This window comes from Cydia strobilella, chromosome Z (genome assembly GCF_947568885.1).
Source record: "Cydia strobilella chromosome Z, ilCydStro3.1, whole genome shotgun sequence".
Taxonomy (NCBI): domain Eukaryota; kingdom Metazoa; phylum Arthropoda; class Insecta; order Lepidoptera; family Tortricidae; genus Cydia; species Cydia strobilella.
In genome coordinates, this window is record NC_086068.1 from 18,814,840 (window position 1) to 18,837,089 (window position 22,250).

The following is a 22,250-nucleotide window of genomic DNA, read 5'->3' on the forward strand; positions in this document are numbered from 1 at the left end:
TGACTCACGGTACTAAAAAATGTATACATTATATATTTTTGGGTTGATTTCAAGTATTAAGTAGTAATTTACTTAATTAAAAAAATACGAGTAGCTTCAATTATTAGTAAACTTGCTTTGATTCGTAGCAATGTTCTATTTAAATGTTTCGGAGAAACAGTAATTTGGATCACAACGTACAAGCATTTATTTCAACATAAATATGTATTATTGATAAACCAGGGGCCTATTGCATAATGATGTGTCCCCGGGGGCCGGGGCTAGGCACTTAAGCAGCTGTTGCCGTTCGCGAGCCTGTTTTTATAAAGTTGGCTATTAATAAAATTTGTATAAATGTTAAGCATATCATTTACAATACTTGTGTATCAACAAAAATAAAATAGGCCGCTTAGTTTTATGTCAATTAATCTTTTTCTTTTAAATATATAAAAGTAGAAACTGACTGACTGACTTCGCTGATTACGAAAACAACAACGATTTTAAAATCTAACGTGGCGGACGTGAAAAATCATCTTCCATGTTGGGGTGCAATGTGGTTGAAATGTCTAAATATCAATATGGGTGTCGTTTTTATGATTTTTTTGGGACGTTAATTACGAAAATGGTATCGATTTTGAAATTTAATAATGTGGTCATGTAAATTCTTGAAAGTACTCGTATTTGTTCCAAATTGCAATTCAAACGGCCCAGTAGTTTCGGAGCAAATCGGTTATGTATCAGACGGACTGACAACCACACGTGATCCTATAAGGGTTCTATTTTTGCTTTTGAGGTATGGAAGCAGACCCGCGTTATCCTAATAGATTTTTAAATATGTATTAGGTGCCATCTCGATCATCGTCAATCGGTACCTAGGCGGGTGCGAGCGGCGCGGCGGGGCAGACGGGGCGGGAGGAGTAAAGCCCGGTTCACATGTCTGACGTGTCGTGTTGTGTTGTGTTGTGTTGTGTCGTGACGCATATCGGTTTCATACATGGTTGCGTTCACATTTGTCTGATGCGTGATGCGCTCTGCGTCAGGGAAACTTCCTGCGTCCGTAATGATCGAATACATTCAAGGTGCTGCAAGAAGGTGGTTGTCTGTTTGCTTCTTATAAGTTTAGGTTTCCATTCTAAGTAAAATGCAAAAAATCGTAAGACAAGTACCTATACATTATATTCTACCTACGAACCATAAAAAACATCTTTTGTAAGTCGTTATAAAACCATATTTTCGTAGATCTCCTTCCCCTACCTCCCCCGCACCCTATACATTAGACAAAACGACATATAGATTCTTAAATCACGCGGGCGTAGCCGCGGGCAAAAGCTAGTTATTTTTAAATTTTCTTCACCTTTACCCGGGTCAACTTTGACATCTGATAATATAAAAACTAGAAAGTTTTGGCAAGTCAGAGTTCTTGGGAGCTACTTAAAACGATTAGAACTATGCATTTTTCAAATAAAAACGAAATGAGACAAAATGAGGGTTAATAACACACTGAAATACAACAACAATGCATACAATGATTCTTATAATTACCTACTCCTAATTTATCTTTAGCCGGTATATTATATTTCAGTATACCTGTAATGTTATAACTGTAATGTAAATGTAATATACCAATGTGTAGATACGTGGAAGAGAAAAATCTTCTAAGGGCTCAGTTAGATGCAGAAGAACGCGAAGAGGCCGCGCTCAGCCGGTCTTTGAACGAGAAAGGGCAGCTCATTATTAAGATGAAGACATCCCTTCAACAGATCAATCAGCTGCTGTCCAGCGTCGGTGAGTGTTTCAAGTTTCATTCACGTCTTGTATTACCTACAACAATTTCTTTAAGGAGAACTGCCAATGTTTTCAAAAAGGCTTTTTGCCTAATTAAATTGATTTCTAGGGCAAATTGTTAATATAGACACAGGAGAACAGCATCTAAATTTCCTGTCAGTGTAGGTATATTCCCGTTTGATCCAACGAAAACAATAATGAAAGCCAACATCATGGTTTGGATTTCTCTTTACGTTATGTCACCGGGAACAAAAGGGCAGACTAATGTGGATTGATAATGCAATTTAACGTTTCGTTTGTCGACTACGACCGCATACCGTTTGTTTCGTTCATTTAATATACAAAGATAAAATCGGGTGCTGCCGGAGGTTGATAGCGTTTAGTGTAGAAGTAGATGTACGTACTCAATTATTAGTCATGGTCCGCGAATATAAGCGGTTTAACCCGACTTGAAAAGGTAGTAAGTGTATGTAAATACTAAATGTACTGTTACGCCGGTTGTGGTCGCAGGTGCCGCGAACGCGCCGCGGCCGTTTGGCGGCGCGCCGCCGGCCGCCCAGTACCGTCTCGACGACTACATACAGCCTGTGGCCGAGGTGGAGGCAGACTGTAAGTATTTTAAATTAATTCTTTCAGAACTGCGTTTTGACAAAAACGAGACCAATCTGTATGTATATACTTACAATAAAATAAAATAAAACTTAATCGGTCCAGAAATGACGGAGATATAAATAAAATAAACAAATAATAAATATTATAGGGACATTATTACACAATTTGACTAAGTCCTACGGTAAGCTCAAGAAGACTTGTGTAGTGGGTTGTGGGTACTCAGACAACGATATATACAGGGTGGGCCAGTGATAAATGCATTTAATTTTTTTTAAATAAATAATCAATTTTTATGTTTTTATATAAAAATTATAATTATAATTTGGGATAGAGAAATAAATTTTACGTTTTAAAAATTAAATCATCAAGATGTCGTCCGTAGCGGTTGCGGCACTCTTCCAGTCTTGATTGTAAATTTTGAAAGACTTTCGTTAGAAGTTGCGGAGATATTGATTGGATTTTTTGTCGAATATTCTCCTTTAATTCTGCTGTGGTTGTCGGATTATTGGAGTACACTTTACTCTTCAAGTAACCCCACAAAAAGAAGTCTGCCGAAGTTAAGTCAGGGCTCCTGGGAGGCCAAGCAATGTCACCTCGCCTCGATATCAATTTTTGAGGAAACATTTCACGCAAACCTTCCAGGGTTACGTTACTTGTATGGCAGGTGGCCCCGTCTTGCTGAAACCATGTCTTGTTGTTGTAACCATACGATTCGTGAAGTTTCGGAGCCAGGAAATCTCTTAACACAAAAGTCTTATTAAGTCTTTGAAATAGTTATTTGTTATACAAGGGTGCAAAGTTGTATTTTACCCGCGAGTGTGGAATTGCAACGACGAGCAAGCGAAAGGATTCTATAGTTGAACCACGAGCAAAGCGAGTGGGTTTAAAATAGAATCCTGAGCGTAGCGAGTGTTTACACACGAGAAGTAAAATACATTTGCACCCGTGTGTAACACAAAACTTTTTCCCTCACTATAGCGAGGAAAGTGCAACATCCACAGGTGTTAGATCATCTTCATCACTGGAATCACTCATTATTTTACGATAATACGATATTATAACAGAATACTGGAAGTTGTGTATTTTTACGTGTCGGAATCGGTGAGAAATTTTTTGTTGACAATGTTGACATTTCTGACGATGCGTTTTGAAATTGCATCGACTCAACTTGTGCGTTCAGAATTACATTCAACATCATTTAAAAAAAACAAATGTTTCTTATGGATCTTGAGGTTTATGACTTAAAATCATTAAATAAAGCTAAATTTGGTATTCTTTATCTGTCTGGTTTTGTTATCTGTCAAGCTACTTAAACACGCTCCATTCAAGGTCAAATTACTTTCCCCACTAGTGGATAAAATGCGTTTTTCCCCGCTTGTTTTAAAGGATAAAAGACGGCTTTCCGAGCTAGTGAGGGGAAAATGTACAAGCAAGACTGGAAGAGTGCCGCATCCGCTACGGACGATATCTTGATGATTTAATTTTTAAAACGTAAAATTTATTTCTTTATCCCAAATTATAATTATAATTTTTATTTAAAAACATAAAAATTGATTATTTATAAAAAAAATAATTAAATGCATTTATCACTGGCCCTCCCTGTAAAATAATACTTATACAAAAAAAAAATAGTTTATTTACCAAAAAATTATACATTGTTTTATTAACCTATGATCTCCACACTAGGCTAGGCCTGTCTTGTGGAGTCAGTTGAGACAATTCCAATTTTTTATTAACATCTTCCTACGCCGAAGTTTTGACATTGTGCTAATACTAGGTGATACATATAGCTTAAAGTATTATATAAAAATAAAAACTTAATCTATACAAGATAAATCACAATTTAGGTTTACTAAAGAAATATTTAAATACATAGAAAACATCCATGACTCAGGAACAATAATAATAAATAAGGCCTTTGTCATCTGTGTCAGATGTTTCAAGCAGCATCGCGGTTACGAGTGTTACGACACTTGCGTTCGTGACTGTAAACAGGAACAAATATCACAAATAAGTCAAATAAATGCCCTTACCGGGATTGAACTCAGGACCGTCGGCTTCACAGGCAGGATCACTACCCACTAGGCCAGATCGGTTGTCAAGATATGGAGTAACAAACATATAAAAAAACAACCGAATTGATAACCCCCTTTTGAGATTAGGAAGTCGGTTAAAAAAGTGGTATGTAATGTTGTTGGTAATAGAGAAGGGATAGCTGTCAGTGTCAGTGTGGCTGGGGTCATTTTTGGAAGGTATTTTTCTATGGAGATCGATGTCTATATATATATTCCGTCGCTGAAGTAGAATGTTTAACTCGGGTGAAAGGTACCATTTCAGTCTACACAGCGATCGAGCGCCAAACTACCTAGACAGAAATGGGTGCCTTTTATCCCTTGGTTAACAATCTACTATATTTTACTAAGTTTTATAAAGATCAGAAGAAAAATACTAATGTTATCGCGGACCAAACTATCAAAAACTTCGCTATGCAGGCGTGCCAATTGCTAACAGGTGCATTTGATTATTTTTAGCACTCCTCTATTTAGTCATCCGCAGTACTCCTGTGGCATACTGTGCCACGCCAAGACGGCCTAGGTATGTCTAAAATTAGCTTAATTGAGATATGTACTTAAATTGGCTTTTTAACTTCGACTTCCAAATCTCAAAAGGAGGTTATCAATTCGGTTTCGATTTTAAAAATTGTTTTTAATAATTTTTAAGAAAAAAAAACCGACTTCAATCGGGGATGCCGCTGAAAGTTCACTTATTGTTGATGGTGCACTCTTAGATTCCAGACAATGAAATGAAAAAGACAGCATCTTTTGCCTAATTATGTAGAAAAGGAGGTAAAACCACCCACTTTTCTAGTAGCATTTTGTTTCTGTAAGGGTCGCAGTTCTAACCTAACCTAACCTACTTTTCTGATAGCATTTCGTTTCTGTAAGGGTCACAGCTCTAATCTAACCTACTTTTCTGATAGCAGTTCTGTTCTGTGAGAATCGCAGTTCAAAACCCAACCACCCACCTAATCCACTTTTCTAGTAGCATTTCCGGGTCCGGATCAGAGTCTGGGTCCGTGTCCGGCTGTCCGGGTCCAAGTTTGGGTCAGAGTTCGGTCCGGGTCCGGGTCCGAGTTGGGGTCCATGTTCAGACCCGGGTCCGGGTCCGAGTCCGGGTCCAAGTTTAGGTCTGGGTCCATAAGGAAGAGAACAAATCGCCAAACGTGAACTATGTGTCATTGAAGAGTTCCATTCTGATCATTATCAGCAGTTTCCATTTCATCAAATGTCACTTTTTAAAATGGAAGTGCTGGATTTGTTTATAAAAATACAAACATCACTATATGTATGCCTTCCACATTTGAGGAGTTCCCTCGATTCCTTATGGATCCCATCATCAGAACTCGAGCTTGACAAAAATGTTTGTTGAAAACCTAACTTGCTTAACAAACATAACGAAGAGGACAAATCGCCAAACGTGAACTATGAGTCATTGAAGAGTTCCGTTCTGATCATCATCAGCAGTTCCACTTCATCAAATGTCACTTTTTAAAATGGAAGTGCTGGATTTGTTTATAAAAATACAAAAATCACTATATGTATGTCTTTCACATTTGAGGAGTTCCCTCGATTCCTCATGGATCCCATCACCAGAACTCGAGCTTGACAAAAATGTTTCTTGAAAACCTAACTTGCTTAACAAACATAACGAAGAGGACAAATCGCCAAACGTGAACTGCGTCATTGAAGAGTTCCTTTCTGATCATCATCAGCAGTTCCACTTCATCATATGTCAAGTTTTTAAATGTAAGTGCTTGATTTGTTGATGAAAATACTAAAATCACTATATGTATGCCTTTAACATTTGAGGACTTCCCTCGATTCCTCATGGATCCCATCATCAGCACTGCTTTTTGATAAAAACGGGACCAATCTGTATGTATATACTTACAATCAAAAAAAGAATTTTCAAAATCGGTCCAGAAATGACGGAGTTATGGAGTAACAAACATAAAAAAAAACAACCGAATTGAGAACCTCCTTTGAAATCTTGAAGTCGGTTAAAAATGAGGAATCGAGGGTACTCCTCAAATAGGCTATTTGACTAATTTTTGAAAATGGTTTTAATTTATTGTTTATGACTTAATAATTACACTACATTGATATTTCCTTGTAATTTCCTGTATTAAATATAAAAAAACAATGTTAAAGTTTATTTATTTTGAACGCGCCTTAAACGCTGTTTTTGCAAAGGGGCTAATCACGTGACACGTGTGACGTCACACACGAGTAAACTCAGTCAATGACCTTAGTAAATCTTATGGTTTATGTGCATTGAATTGATTATTTCACTGTAAAATGGTATATAAATGGTGTATAGTGCCGCAATGTTCAAGTACGACTATAAAAAATTCAGATAGATTGTTTTTTTCCGTTCCAACGAATCCCAAAAAAGAAAAATGTGGTTAAAACTAGCGCGAAGAGACCCAAAGAGCATTTTAGCGCATACAAATGTTTTTATGTGTGAAGACCACTTCGATGTAAGTAATAATTTAACTGTAAAAAAATATGGTAGTTAAAGCAGCGGATTTTGTTGTATTTAACGAAACAAGATATAGGTATTTAATGTATTACTACATAACCTCATAACATAGCTCTTTCAGCATTATAGTAGGTAGTTAGTAGCATACTTTTTCTTTCAAACTAAAGTGCAGTATGGAGATACTATTCTCGTCATCGTATTCTATATATATATATATCGTCGTCGTATTCGTATCATCGAAATCGAAATGTTCGTAAATAAACAATTTCTACGTATACTCACACAGCTGTTTTTACATTTCTAAGTTCCGCAACATAGTAATCCGGATTATCTTTAAAGAAAAGTGCAACCATTAATGCGTCTATGTCTGATAGGTTGCCACTATCAGCTTTCACATATTTCGGCTCCATTTTGAGATTATTATGAATATTGTGCTACTAGATATACGGATAAATCGGAATATATCAGAAAACTGTGGAACAATAACTAAAATTAACTAAATACAAATAAAACAGTTAAAACCGCGTGTGACGTCATCCGAGCGTTGACCAATCACAGAGCGTTCACGTCCCTGATGAAATTTCAAAAAATATTAAATTTTCTTACGTTTATTTTCCAAAAACTTAACATAATTTACATTCAAATATAGTGAAATATACTTTATTAGTTTATTATCTTTCAGGATGACAGCAATTCGTTATATATTTTTAATGTTGTCAAATACCCTATATTAAAGGCATACATTAAATTAAAATTAAGTAAATAATGTATAAATATTATAGGACATTCTTACACAGATTGACTAAGTCCCACTGTCCCACCGCAAGCCCCAGCCCAATACATATAGTGATTTTAGTATTTTCATCAACAAATCAAGCATTGACATTTGATGAAGTGAAACTGCTGATGATGATCAGAATGGAACTTTTCAACCACGCATAGTTCACGTTTGGCGATGTGTCCTCTTCGTTGTTTGTTAAGCAAGTTAAGTTTTCAAGACACATTTTTGTCAAGCTCGAGTTCTGATGATGGAACTCCTCAAATCTTAAAGGCATATATAGAGATTTTTGTATTTTCATCAGAAAATGAAGCATTTACATTAAAAACTGTCGCACTTGATTAAGTGGAACTGCTGATGATGATCAGAACGGAACTCTTCAACGACGCATAGTACACGTTTGGCGATTTCGATTTCGAGTTGGACTGGGACCCGGACACGTACCTGGACTCGGACCCCGACCCGGTTCGGACCCGAACCTGAACTCGGACCTGGAGAGTTATAACTGCGACGCTTACAGAAACGATATGCTACTAGATATTAAGTGGGTTAGGTTAGGTTTTAACTTAGGTCCTCACAGAATCGAACTGCTATCAGAGAAGTGGGTTAGGTTAGGTTAGAACTGCGGCCCTTATAAAAACAAAATGTTACTAGAAAACGTGTACGAAATGTATACCTGTAATATATACCTGATCAGCCAATAATTGATATGGCATTTCAAATTGTTTTGAGAAGTCGTTTTTTTGTTATTAAAGATTATACAACATATCGCAAAATGTATCTACAATCCTCACCAAGATTCGATCAATTGTATTCGTTGCAACTATCTAAAACCGCATGGCATTTGTTGCAAGCTCTGTTATTAAATTAAAATAGCAGGCCGTTGTTGCAAGGTCTGTAGAGAGGCTATCATGCAGTGTAAAGTAAAATGTCAGCTGATTTTAGTGGAAATGCATAACCATTTCAGGGGAAGGCGGCGCGGCGTTTGAAACGCTCTAAGACTAACTTTGTGCACGACTATAGTTTACCGTATACCTAAGGGGGTTAGTAAGGAGTTATTATGGTCAGCTAAGGTCTAGTTGAAAGCATGGCTGCGTGAAGCTAGTTTGTATTAGGTTAACCCTTCGTATGCCTAGAAACGGATACGTGCGTGGGAATTTAAATCTATTGTTTTAATGTCAAGGTCACTTTTTCAATGAACAAATTAATTTATTTAATGATTATTCGCATACGAGGGGTTTTTAAGTAAGTAAAAATAAACCCGTTATTAATTTTTAACAAGCAGAAACGTCTGCGATCGATGCTATTAAGCTTAGAATAAATTTAAAAGTGGAAAAATTACTGCCTTGGGTGAGACTTGAACTCACGGCCTCTGGATCAAGTCTCACCCAAGGCAGTAATTTTTCCACTTTTAAATTTAAACCCGTTATTGTCTCAAATCTCAGCTACCTTCTAATTAAACATCGTACTAACTACGTAAACTACGTAATTTCTTTACCAACTGCAAGTAAGCGGTAGACAATAGTTTTATACATATTTCAGTTACCTACAGATGTAGTGCATAATTATTTTCCATCGTATTTTCACGGAAACGTACGAACGTGTCTTGCTATTTCAGTGTGTCGGTCGGTACAAAATGTACTGAGGTTGACTGAAGTAGCATGACAAATACGAACGTTCCCGAGAAAATACGATGGAAAACAATTATGCACTACATTCTGTACATGTATCAAGTCATATTTTGATTTCAATAATGCGATACTCGTACATATCGTTCCAGTCGGCCCTATAAAATAAAAAACTTTTATAAAAAAATAAATAAACCGACTTCAAAAAGGATGAAATAAAATATTATCCTTTTTAGGGTTCCGTGTTTAACTATATGCGTTACCAACTGATATGTTTGAAGTCGGTGCCGAGCCAAATAATTATGAACCATATATTCATAGTGATTTTGGTGCAATTCGATAAGGATGCGGCTATATAAGTATGTACGTTGGATTGCCTAACGCAGCGTACTACGTAGGCGAACAACACGCGAATGCAAAACGGCGCGGCACGGCGCCTTAATTAATCCTTTGATACCTATAGAAGTGTCCTACGTGGGCGATCTCGTTGCGAACGCGAACGCCTCGGGCCGGCCGCATCGCTTCGCTTCGCGTTCGCGAGTGTTCGCCTATGTAAGACGCAGCGTTACACGACGACAATAAACGAACTTTCTGTAGGTATTTAAGAACACACCTCAGAACAGAACACACGGTTGAACCTTCTTGGCGCAATTCTTACCATGCTTGTCGGCACATTAGTGTAAATCTAATGCGTTTATTTTTCGTCGTATTTTTTAAAGAGCATTTCTTACTACTTAATTCTTGAACAGTCCATAGCACGCAAGTGTGGGATTGGGACTGAGTTATTTTCTGTCGCTTATTCAGAGGACTACATTTCAAAATATAAAACAATTCAAGGAACCTTCATGCCAAATTTCAGCTAAAGCGATTCAGTTGTTTAGCCATGAAAAGGTACAAAGAGGCAGACAGAATTACTTTCACGTTTATAATATTTGTACAGTTGTAATGGGATTTATAGACATAAAGCTGATTTTATTAAATCATTTTACGGTTTAGACACTTGTTTTAGTCACTCGCGACTCGTGTTTTAGTGATTTAATGTTAGTATGTCTCACAACAGTTTAAATTCGATAAAGCTGATTATTTTTGACTGGCATTGTTACTACTTGGCTTGGCACCGACTTCAAACATATCAGTTGGTAACGCATATACTTAAACACGAAACCCTAAAAAGGATAATATTTTATTTCATCCTTTTTGAAGTCGGTTTATCTTTTTTTAAATAAGTTCTTATTATTCCATTTTTAGTTTTAAGACATTGTTAAGAGCGTGGCGCATGAATAAAAAACATAATCATGTTGAACTCTAAATTCGTAAACTTTATTAAATAATCAGAATTTTCCTCGAGTCCGTCTGGGAAATCATTCCTGTCACTAAATCCATTCTCCGCCCCGCCACTGACCCAATCCCTCAAATCCCCTGATCACTCAACCTCACAGCACATCAACCCCTGATCACTGAACCCCTCGACCCTAAACCACCAACCCTTCAACCGCCATTCCCCGACCTCTAACCCCAGACCCCTTAACTCCTAACCCTAACCCCCAATCCCGTAAGTCCCAACCTCTCAGTCCCCGACCCATCAACTCACCTCCCCTCAACCCCCAACCTCAAACCCCCCAAACACTAATACACTCTACCTTCACCTCTCACTCCTACCCCTCACCTCTAAGTCTCTTTGGTTGTTTCCACTACCTACATCAAAAATCATAATACACATACGAGGGAAGTTCCACATTTCGTCCGTGGTCTTCATCATCAATAGCCTTACCACGAGTTTGACATTGATATATTCGCTATCGTGTGCGTAATTTACTGTTTTTGCATCTCGCTCGTACCGATATTAGTGTACAAAGTAAGTTACAAAGACGCTAGCGAATATTTAGTGTCAAACTCGTGGTTAGGCTACCGTTGCACTACATCAAATCGGTGGTTATTGGAAGGAAATGCTTGAGTTACTTTAGAAAACACCGAAATCACCATACACGTGCCTTTAAAAATTGAGGAGTTTCCTCAATTCCTCACGGATTCCATCATCAGATCAAAACCAAAAATGTTACGAAAATACCTTGGAGGTAACTTCTTTCAAATAGGAAAAGAACTACTCAAATCGGATCATGGGTGCCGGAGTAATCGCTGAAATCATTATCATCAAAACAATCATCATCATCAGCTCCACTTCATCAAATTGGTAGTTTTACGAGAGAAAATGCTCGAGTTGCTTAAGAAAACACCTAAATAACCATACATGTGCCTTTAAAAATTGAGGAGTTACCTCAATTCCTAATGGATCCCATCATCATAACAGCACCAGATTAATGTGGGACCACCTTAGAGGTAGTTCCTTTTTAATTAAAAAAAAAAATTGTTCAAGTCGGACCACGGGTCTCGGAGTAATCGCTAAACATCCTACATTGAGAAAAATCATCATCACTATCATCAAAACAATCATCATCATCAGACCCACTTAATCAAATTGGTCGTTTTCGAGAGAAAATGCTCAAGTTGCTTAAGAAAATACAAAAATCACCATACATGTGCCTTTAAAAATTGAGGAGTTCCCTCAATTCCCCAGGGATCCCATCATCAGATCAGATCCAGATTAATATGGGACCAACTTGGAAGTAGGTCCTTTCGAATAAAAAAAGAATTACTCAAATCCACCTCAAATCGAACCACGGGTCTCGGAGTAATCGGTGAACATACATTAAAAAAAATTAGCCCAAACCGAATACAGAACCTCCTCCTTCTATGAAATTGAAGTCGGTTAAAAAGAACATATACACACTGCTAGCATATTTATGTACATATTTACACATTTTGCAAACTCAGTCGTATCAACCGGCCGAATATAAACTAAACCGCTTTTACGGTTCAAGTGAAAAGGGTTGCAGATTTCTGGGTTATGTTTTTACATCCCATTGGGCAGGATTATTGAGTTTGTTTTTTTATCGTATTTTGTATGTCTAAACACCTGTTTAGGCAATTTATTATTTTTGTAGACCACACATTTGAATGGTAGTGAATGCCAGTCAATTTTTACATATTAATGATACAACCTAGGATAGGATACGATCAGATTCAGCCACTCAGCGCTAACGACACACTTCTCCTTAGTAACGAAGCATTTTCGCTACACGCTCGCTACACACCGTGAATATTTGACCGCCTATCGGCTACACAGTTGCGCTACGCTACAATTAAAGCTTATCAGTGAATGAGTGGAATGGAAGTGGAAGGTTTTGGCTACAACTGACTTGGAGCCCGATTAAGAACAACAACCGACAAGAAATTACAATCTGAATCAGACGTTCTGACTAAACTATTGGCTTGTACGGCGCGGCGCAGCGACTGAATATATCATAAAGCTTAGAATAAATTTAAAAGTGGAAAAAATACTGCCTTGGATGAAACTTGAACTCACGGCCTCTGGATAGAAACTCCAGTAGTATCTCCAATAGTGAGTCCAAGTCTCACCCAAGGCAGTAATTTTTTTCACTCTAAGCTTAATAGTATCGTTCGCAGACGTTTCTGCTTGTTAAAAAATAATTTTGAATATATCATGGGCATCACGGCATTTATTACTAATCTTTTCCAGCTCGTAATAATAATAGAATAGCCAAGGAACAGAAAGCTAAGTGGCATGTTGGTTCTTTTCAAATGTTCTGGAAGATACGAGGATTCAAATCCACTGTTCTTAACTAGAGTGCACGTAATAAAGTACTTTAAACCGTAAAAAGTTTATATATACATCAGTTAAATTATCAATAGAATTGCGAACTAATGTCTGGAAACAGAGCTCAAATTCATTATTAAGCTTTAATTAACATTCATTACTTGTATTGTGCTGATTTTTTGTATTTGAAACATAAGTTCCGGAAAACTAGTACAACTTCCGGATTGAAAGTCGCACTCTCATACGGCTAGCATACCAGCCCAAATTATTTATACAGTAAGTAACTATAGGCCAAGCAATAAGAAGGTACAGAGGGAAATGCAAGGAACACATTTTTTAACTTCGTAGCTTTGTTTGGACTAGTTAGGAGATGAACATATCAAAAGTCCCCGGCCGTAACCCTGGTGCTGGGGGGGGAGAGGGGGGTTTGAAGGTTCAATTTTTCGGTTTTTCAATTATATCTCGGAAACTATGCGTCTGAGCGACTTGGCCACTTATACAAAATGAAAAGAGATTTAATTTGTTACAAGTTTTATTCAGTCAAGTTTTTCGATATCTTGTATAGTTTTTGAGATATCCGCTCTTGAAGGTTTATTTAGGGCTCTCATTTTTATCTTGATTATCTACATCAGTAAAGCTGCTAGGCCGGGTTTGGTAACGTTTTCGTATAAATCTGGGGTGCTGAATTCATTTGTAGTATCAACAATACACCTTTCCTAAGTAAAAACATATAAACTTTAAACAAATAACTTTTTTTAAAGTCCTCTTCACGCTTAAATAGGTGTTTTAAGTCCCGAGACAGGATATAATATAGTTTTTATCTCAAAAATTTGAAGGTGTGAAATTTGGTGTGAGGGGAATTCAGCTTCTTCGCCGAAGTTGAATTCCTGAGGTTAATACTGTTTAAATTTAGGTTTGAAGTCATGTTTGGTATCATTATCAACTAAATCAAACATGTAGACCATCCCAAATATTATTTAAATAGGTTCAGCGGTTATTGATTCCCCATACAAATTTCCACCCCACATTTCACACCCTTAAAAGATGATTTTGGTTATAAAAACTATCCTATGTATTGTCCCGGGACTCAATCCATCTCTGTACCAAATTTCAACGAAATCGGTTCGGCGGTTTAAGCGTAAAGAGGAGTTTTATAAAAAAATCATTTTATTAAATTTTGTTTTTACTTAGGAATGGTGTCAATGTTGATACCATAAATGAATTCAGCACCCCCGATTTATACGAAAACGATCCCAAACTCGGCCTAGCAGCTTTACCGATGTAGATAAACAAGATAAAAATGAGCCCTAAATAAACCTTGAAGAGCAGATAGATATCTCAAAAACTATACAAGATATCGAAAAACTTGACTGAATAAAACTTGTAGCAAATTAAATCTCTTTTCATTTTGTATAAGTGGCCAAGTCGCTCAGACGCATAGTTTCCGAGATATAATCGAAAAACCGAAAAATGGAACCTTCAAACCCCCCTCTCCCCCCAGCACCAGGGTTATGGCCGGGGACTTTTGATATGTTCATCTCCTAACTGGGTCCAAACAAAACTACGAAGTTAAAAATTGTGTTCCTTGCATTTCCCTCTATACCTTTTTTTGGGCATTTATTTCCTGGCCTACTACTAATTATGATAAAATCATGCGTGAATCATTATATTACAACCCTGTTACGCAATTAATTTACATACATACATACTTTAGACACATACCTAATAGACAGCTCTAATCATAATCATTTTACTTTGACTTTGCTGTCTAAACCACCTATTGGAGACCCATGACATCGAGTTCCACGACGTGTCTAATTTCTCAAACTAGGTAATTCAGAAATAAAAGGTGTAAGTAAATAAGTTGCGCCTCCGTGGATGACAATAGGTATTCTAAAAAGTCAACCTGTTCTGTTATATAACCGTATTGCGTGGAAGGAATAAATATGTGTGTGGTGCAGTCGACAAGTTGCTGGCGACGGCGAAGCAGAAGATCAACGTGCTGGTGAGCGCGCTGGCCAAGATGGAGGTGTCGCGCGAGGACCGGCTGGCCGCCAACCTGTTCTACCACAACATACTGGCGCGCTTCATGCGCGACAACTACAAGGAGGAAGTGGTCGCCGAAGGAGGTCACTAGCTCTTACTACTTTATTACTATTATTACTTACTTCACATTTTGTTTCGGTTTTTTAACTTACATTTTTTTAAGTTTTATTTTGTACCATATATGGTACAAAATCCGTATTTTTAAATACGTTATATATGACGTATTTAAAAATGCGGAAGAAGTTACTATTAGCATATTTACTAAATACGTGGTGTATTTAGAAAAATTCAAAATATCGTACTTATTTTTTTATTTCATAAGTGGTTCAATTTTCATACAAAATTCAATCGGCATTAATTAAGTCACTACACACTATTACGACATAAATATTCTTGCATTTATCTACTTTCGAATATTCGTTTGCGCTAAATTAATAGAAAAACTTTGTTTCATACAGAAATCATGCATAAATCAACGTTATCTTTTCATCAATTTTACGTATGTGTGTGTCAAAAATGTCGTGTACAAATACGTGGCGTGCGACGTTGCCACTCCAGGCACTCTATGAAGTGCCTGGAGTGGCAACGTCGCGCCGTTCCGCCGACCATTATTGACGCGAGTTGCAGTGCCGTCATGTTTAGTGCATTTTTTGTTGACACTGACACATGGGGTTATGTTTACTGTGACTTGTCACTTCGATTGTGGAATTTGTGGATTAAAAATGATAGCAACGTCTAAATCAAGTTACAAAAATCATCGGTATTCTGGCCCGCGAAAATCCAGGAAAATTCACACTCAATTGAAGAGAAATTCATGATGGTGAAGTGTCGTAAGTCGTAAGGTACAGTTTCACTCCTTCATTGTACATTGTAATTTTCTCGTGCCGATCTTTTTAGAAAATAATTCTCACTTCTTCCATAATGCTAGGATAATAAGCAGTGAACAATACCTATATATATACCTATATATATCTAGGTTTTTTTAGGTATTGTGTAAAATGAAGAGGCAATCTTGGAAATTGAATGTTTTCCTTCATTAGCCAGAAAAAATCAGGACATCCTCACTGCAATAAAATAAAAACTTTCCTAGGGTTGAAAATGATGGAATTTTGTATATGAATGAAAAACACAATTATTACTACCATGTAAGTAAGTGATAACTTTATTAGAATCCATATTGTTGCATCATCTTTCTTCCTATAACATTAGAGATTTTGTGCTATCATGATATTATTTTTCTTTCAGGTACAGAGACAACTACGGATAACAAATATGAAAAAATGTTATTTCATTTGTTTTGTGAATCCATCTACACCAACAAGACATCCACTGCTGGACATAGGCCTCCCCAGGGATCTCCACAACGACCGGTCTTGCAAGACCGGCCAAAATATCGAGAAATAAAAAATAATATAAATAAACATGATAAATATCCCGTTTTCTATAATAGTTATAATAAGAAGGCCATGCAATGTTGTTACTCACTGTACTTGAATAAAAAAAAATATATATAAAAAGTTTAATTTTATTTTACAATTACTTCTTTATTATTAGTACATTACGATACAAGTGCGAAAGATAGGAAATTGGCAACGAGTGGCGATAAATTGAAACACGACCGAAGGAAGTGTTTTAATCGACACGAGTTGCGAATTACCTTTTCGCACGTGTATTGTACAACGTTTTACTACATAATTATGGCCCTTTACATTTTCGACATATGCACGTATTGTACTAATTACCGCACTAGGGCGGTAACGTATATGTAGTAGCAACATATGTACTAAAATAGTACATTTCGATGCTAGTGCGGAATGACATTACCGCACGTGTATCGAACGCCGTTTTTTAATACAGTTGCGAAAAAATAAGAAAAGCAACAAGTAAGGAATGGAATTCGAAACTTCTATATTTTTAATTCTGTGACATCATTGACATTGACATTATGAAGAGGTGTTTTTCTAGCTTTTATTCGACTAGAATAGATTTTTATTAAACCCACTTCAATGAAAGTTTTTTTTTTCAAATGCATGTTCTATAAGACAGAAACAATTGTAAATATTAAAACATTGTACTATTATTACCTAAATATCATTATTTACGATTATTTGTGTATCGTATATTTATAAAAACAATATCGAATGTTGCCTTTGGAAACTTAAAAAAACATTCTCATTTTGACGACTGGTCTGGCCTAGTGGGTAGTTACCCTGCCTGTGAAGCCGATGGTCCTGGGTTCGAATCCCGGTAAGGGCATTTATTTGTGTGATGAGCACAGATATTTGTTCCCGAGTCATGGGTGTTTTCTATGTATTTAAGTATTTATATATTATATATATCGTTGTCTGAGTACCCATAACACAAGCCTCCTTGGGCTTACCGTGGGACTTGGTCAATCTGTGTAAGAATGTCCTATAATATTTATTTATTTATATTTATTATTTATTTATTCTTGCAGTAAGAAAATACGCCTCTTCTTTGACAGGCGTTCCGTAAGTTCCGTTCCATTTAGACAACTTATTAAGAACGGTTTTTAACATTAAAAAATAAACGTGTTATAATACTTATAATGGTGAAGAGGTAATTAATAAAATATGAAATATGCATATTTTTCGTATTCTTACATTAACAGTAGGTTTTTATGTTGATTACGACGTTTAAAGGAAACTAATATTAACACTCATCAATAAGTAGTCATGATTTGGAACAAGTAAAATTTTTAAAAAAATGGAAAAGTAAAAAGCACTAGTTCGCGCAAAACCAACTTTCCGTACGCTAAACAGCCACGAAAAGTAACACTTTGAGCAACTGTATTAAAAAGTATTTTTCCCCTCACTAGCTCGGAAAGCCGTCTTTTATCCTTTAAAACAAGCGGGGAAAAACGCATTTTATCCACTAGTGGGGAAAGTAATTTGACCTTGGATGGAGCGTGTTTAAGTCACAGTCCTAAAATTTATGCTTATGTCATCCTAGTTCTGTGGTTTAAGTAGCTTTTGACAGATAACAAAACGTAAAACGCTCATAATAATGGTTCGTTCGATATTAATTATCATTAAATAAATGGTTTGAGAATTTAATAAAAAATACCAAATTTGGCTTTATTTAATGATTTTAAGTCATAAACCTTAAATTCCATAAGAAACATTTGTTTTTTAAATGATGTTGAATGTAATTCTGAACGCACAAGTTGAGTCGATGCGATTTCAAAACGCATCGTCAGAAATGTCAGCATTGTCAACAAAATTTTTCTCACCGGCTCCGACACGTAAAAATGCACAACTTTTGGAGTTTTCTGTTATAATATCGTATTATCGTAAAAAAAAAGCGATTCCAGTGACGAAGATGATCTAACGCCTGTGGATGTTGCACTTTCCTCGCTATAGTGAGGGGAAAAGTTTTGTGTTACACACGGGTGCAAATGTATTTTACTTCTCGTGTGTTGAAACACTCGCTACGCTCAGGATTCTATTTTAGAACCACTCGCTACGCTCGTGGTTCAACTATAGAATCATTTCGCTTGCTCGTGTATCAATTCCACACTCGCGGGTAAAATACAACTTTGCACCCTTGTATAACAAATAACTATTACTGTACATATGGTGCAACTTTCTCGCCCTAGTGCGTAAAGAACACTTTTCGTGCATATGTCGAAAGTTTAAAGGGCCATATGTACTGTAAAACGTTGTACGATACACGTGCGAATAGGTAATTCGCAACTCGTGTCGATTTAAAACACTCCCTGCCGGTCGTGTTTTAATTTATCGCCACTCGTTTCGAATTTTCTCTTTTCCGCACTTGTATCGTAAGTAACTATTACAATGTCAATTCAATATAATTTTGCAACATTTGGCATAAAATCTATCATCGTACCCTTCCAGTTTAAAAATTCTATAGAGGCTGGGCATTAAGTGATTGCTTTACTTGTAGAACTGATGAAAAAAAAACTGATATCTGACACTTACAAACCTGGACTTCCTTGGGCTAGTGCTACTAAGAATCGTCAGTATTCTCCATCCTAATCCTAACATAAAAAGATATCCTAAAATATCGATTCCATCACGTCATGTTTTAGTATCAACAAATTTTACCAGTCTGCGTGACGTAGTACAAAGTAAAACTTCTATACAAAAATATTTGGGACATGTTTTATATATTAGCATCAGGATTCAATATAAATATGCTAGTTATTCTGAGTTGGAAGAAGCCAAAAAGGTGAGATTTGTGAAAGTCAGGTTTTCAATATATGTGGCGTTTTCAACCAAACGGGTACCTACTTATTGTTGTCAATAAGACGCTACGCTATTTCCATAAAGCTTCAAAATGAAATCAACCTAATCGACAACCGACAATGTGGTACCTTTTAGTTCAAAACGTCACATATTTTTATAAAACGTTAATAAACTAATTTATTAATAACACTGAATATCTGGGAGACCGAGCTTTGCTCGGAAAACATAAGTAGAAACTCAAAAATGCTCGTTTTCCCAAAGATAAGACCTAGCTAGATCGAACCCCTTACAGCAAATTTCATCGAAATCGTTAGAGCCGTTTCCGATATCACTGAAATATATTTCGGTTATATCGGAATCGGACAAGAATTCGAAGAAGAAAAGGTATAAGAAAGATAACACAAAAAGGACAAAATAAAAAAAGTACCCCTGTCGTACCAGTCTCGAACCCGAATCCTCTTGCACGTATTTCCACGAACATACCGCAACGCCATTGCAGCATTCTTACACTGCATGAAATTGTCTACTACAAGCATCACGGAAACAATGTTTGCATCTGTGAGTAATAGTAGGAAATAGCATGACAGAAACACTCTGTCGACATTTAAGGTGGTTTTTACATAATGAAGTATTCAATGTTTATTATAATAGTTCAATATTTATGTAAAGAGTGCGCTAAACATACTTTTAAGTATACAGATACCAACACTATTCCACAAAAAAAATTAACCTGAAAATTTGCGAAAGTGACGCCATCTAGCGAGGTTTAAGCTTTGGGTAACCTAGTCGAACCACCTTACTAAAAATATCATAAGTACTTAAGTATTTCCAAAAAATATTAGTATTATTGTTTTTCCTCTGGATTCTTCAATCTCTTCATACTCGTACGTCTCATAAAGTAAAATGCTTCATGACATTTGCCGAATAATTTACAAACTTACTTACTATTAATGTACTTAGCGAAAATGGTTTTGTACGAATTTAAGTACCTTTCTATTAGTAATGGTCTAATTGTCAAGGTACGTAGAATATTGAAACTTTGCCTTAATTCAGTGTGTATTGGCATGGCCGTTTGAAATGTAGTTGTCACAATACAGGACTGATCGAGTTCGAAATGGAGGACCCCAATGTGCCAGGACACGCCACCATCAAACTGCGCAGCAAGCAGCTGGTCGAGGCGCAGGTCAGCGAGTTCGACGTCGTTGACACCAAGAAGTGAACACTGCTATGCAACTACCAGTACATTACAATTTTAAATTCATACATGTATTTTAATATCCTTATCTTAGTTTCACTTCGAAAATCCGATAGTAAGATTTAACCGGACGGAGACGACCAACTTCTATAGTCAAATTAATTGATGCAAAAGTCGATTGTTAATCAAGAGTAAACACAACTCTATTCTCTTTTATTTCCTCGCTGTCAGCTGTCTGGGACACAACTGAAGTCTCTCGAGCAAATTCGAAGGGATAATAGAACTAGCAGCAGATTTAGGGACCTTTTTTTTCTATTATTACTATCAATGTTTGTCAGTCATGGTCATTCATTTGCGCGGACCCCATCGCAGTACGAGACAAGCGCCAGGAGGATGATGATGACATAACATGTGCCCTTGTTGAAATTATTAGTTTATTTTCTGATGACACGAAATATTAAATTGTGTACCCACGAAATATTAAGTTTTGTCTTGAAATATCAATTATTTTTCCTAGAAATTCGCCAACAATGGAATATCGTGAGCGTCAGAATGGCGGGTGGACCTCGGCGATTTCAACGAAATATTTATAAACACCTTCACCTTCAGTGTACTTACTTACTCCGTTAGCTCAGCGACCCAAAATGAGACAGCCTCCGACACAAGACAGCGCCACTTTTCTCGATCCTGTGCGACCTCTCGCCAGTTGGTGACTCGAAGCTCACGCAGATGCGCCTCCACCCTGTATGTAGTGTACCATATCTCGTTTTAGGGAGAAGTACACTGGTTTTTATTAAAGGTACACTGAAGGTACAATATGTTTATAACTAGTTCGTTGAAATCGCCGAGGCCCACCCGCCATCCTGACGCTCACGGAATATCCGGAAATAGTATATTCAAAACTGTAAAATATGCATGTATCTACTCGTTATAAGTGCTGGCACTTGTATTTGCACAAATGTGAGGCATCCAGAATGTATATTATTATTAATTATATTAATGAGATGATGAGTGGACAATCGGTTACATGTTTTTGAATTCTGAATATATGTGGCCACTTCCCGAAATGTACAGTGAGCATCAAATAGATGGTGACTACGAGTGGCCAGTCACAGTGGATATTGTGTTGTTTCCATATATTTAGCCAGTTTGGCCGTCACTATCTATTTGATGAAGATGATCATTGTACAACATCCTTGAATTTTATGCTACGAGTCTAATGTTTTCATATACGAAATAATACGAAAAAATAGTTTTAATCAACATAATTCGTCTCCTTATTTTGAGATTTTTTTTCACCTTTACCCAATTTCTACGAAATTGCATTATTAAGACTGGTAGTATATTATGACTGCTACAGAAATTTAGAAAAATAACAGGTACACAAAATACAGATAAGACAAAGTAAGCATATATAGTTGTGGTTATGAAAGTTCGCAATTACGTTTAGCGTAATTGTTAGGCCCTCAGCACACGGCGTCGTACTCGACTACTCGTAACGTAAGAGAAGCGTAAGCGCGTACGTCAAACAAGTCCTACGTACTACTAATTTGTTTTCCGATAGGTACGCAGACTCACAAATCCTGAGTCACGATTGCTAATCATTGTGTTTCCACCGTAGCGTCAATCTATTGAGATGATTTTGTTAAATGGGGTGTCAACCAATTCGCTTTTTGGCCCGGATGAAATACTCGTGTTGTATATGCCGAAATTGCCGAATCTCATATTTACTATTTACTTTTAAAAAGAAGAAGGAACTATACGAAATAAAACCGCAGAC

At 36.7% G+C, this 22,250-nt stretch overlaps 1 protein-coding gene across 1 annotated transcript in view; it reads left to right on the forward strand.

Annotated features, from left to right (window-relative positions):
* Window positions 1-20,525, forward strand: part of LOC134754284 (uncharacterized) — a 57,724-nt gene extending 37,199 nt beyond the window's left edge. Inside the window, exons 8-11 of the mRNA XM_063690509.1 lie at window positions 1,613-1,764; window positions 2,275-2,373; window positions 14,962-15,129; window positions 20,373-20,525. Of these exons, the coding sequence (XP_063546579.1) occupies window positions 1,613-1,764; window positions 2,275-2,373; window positions 14,962-15,129; window positions 20,373-20,494 (541 nt within the window). The 3' untranslated portion in view covers window positions 20,495-20,525. The remainder of the gene's footprint in view (window positions 1-1,612; window positions 1,765-2,274; window positions 2,374-14,961; window positions 15,130-20,372) is intronic.
* Window positions 20,526-22,250: the final 1,725 nt, after the last annotated feature.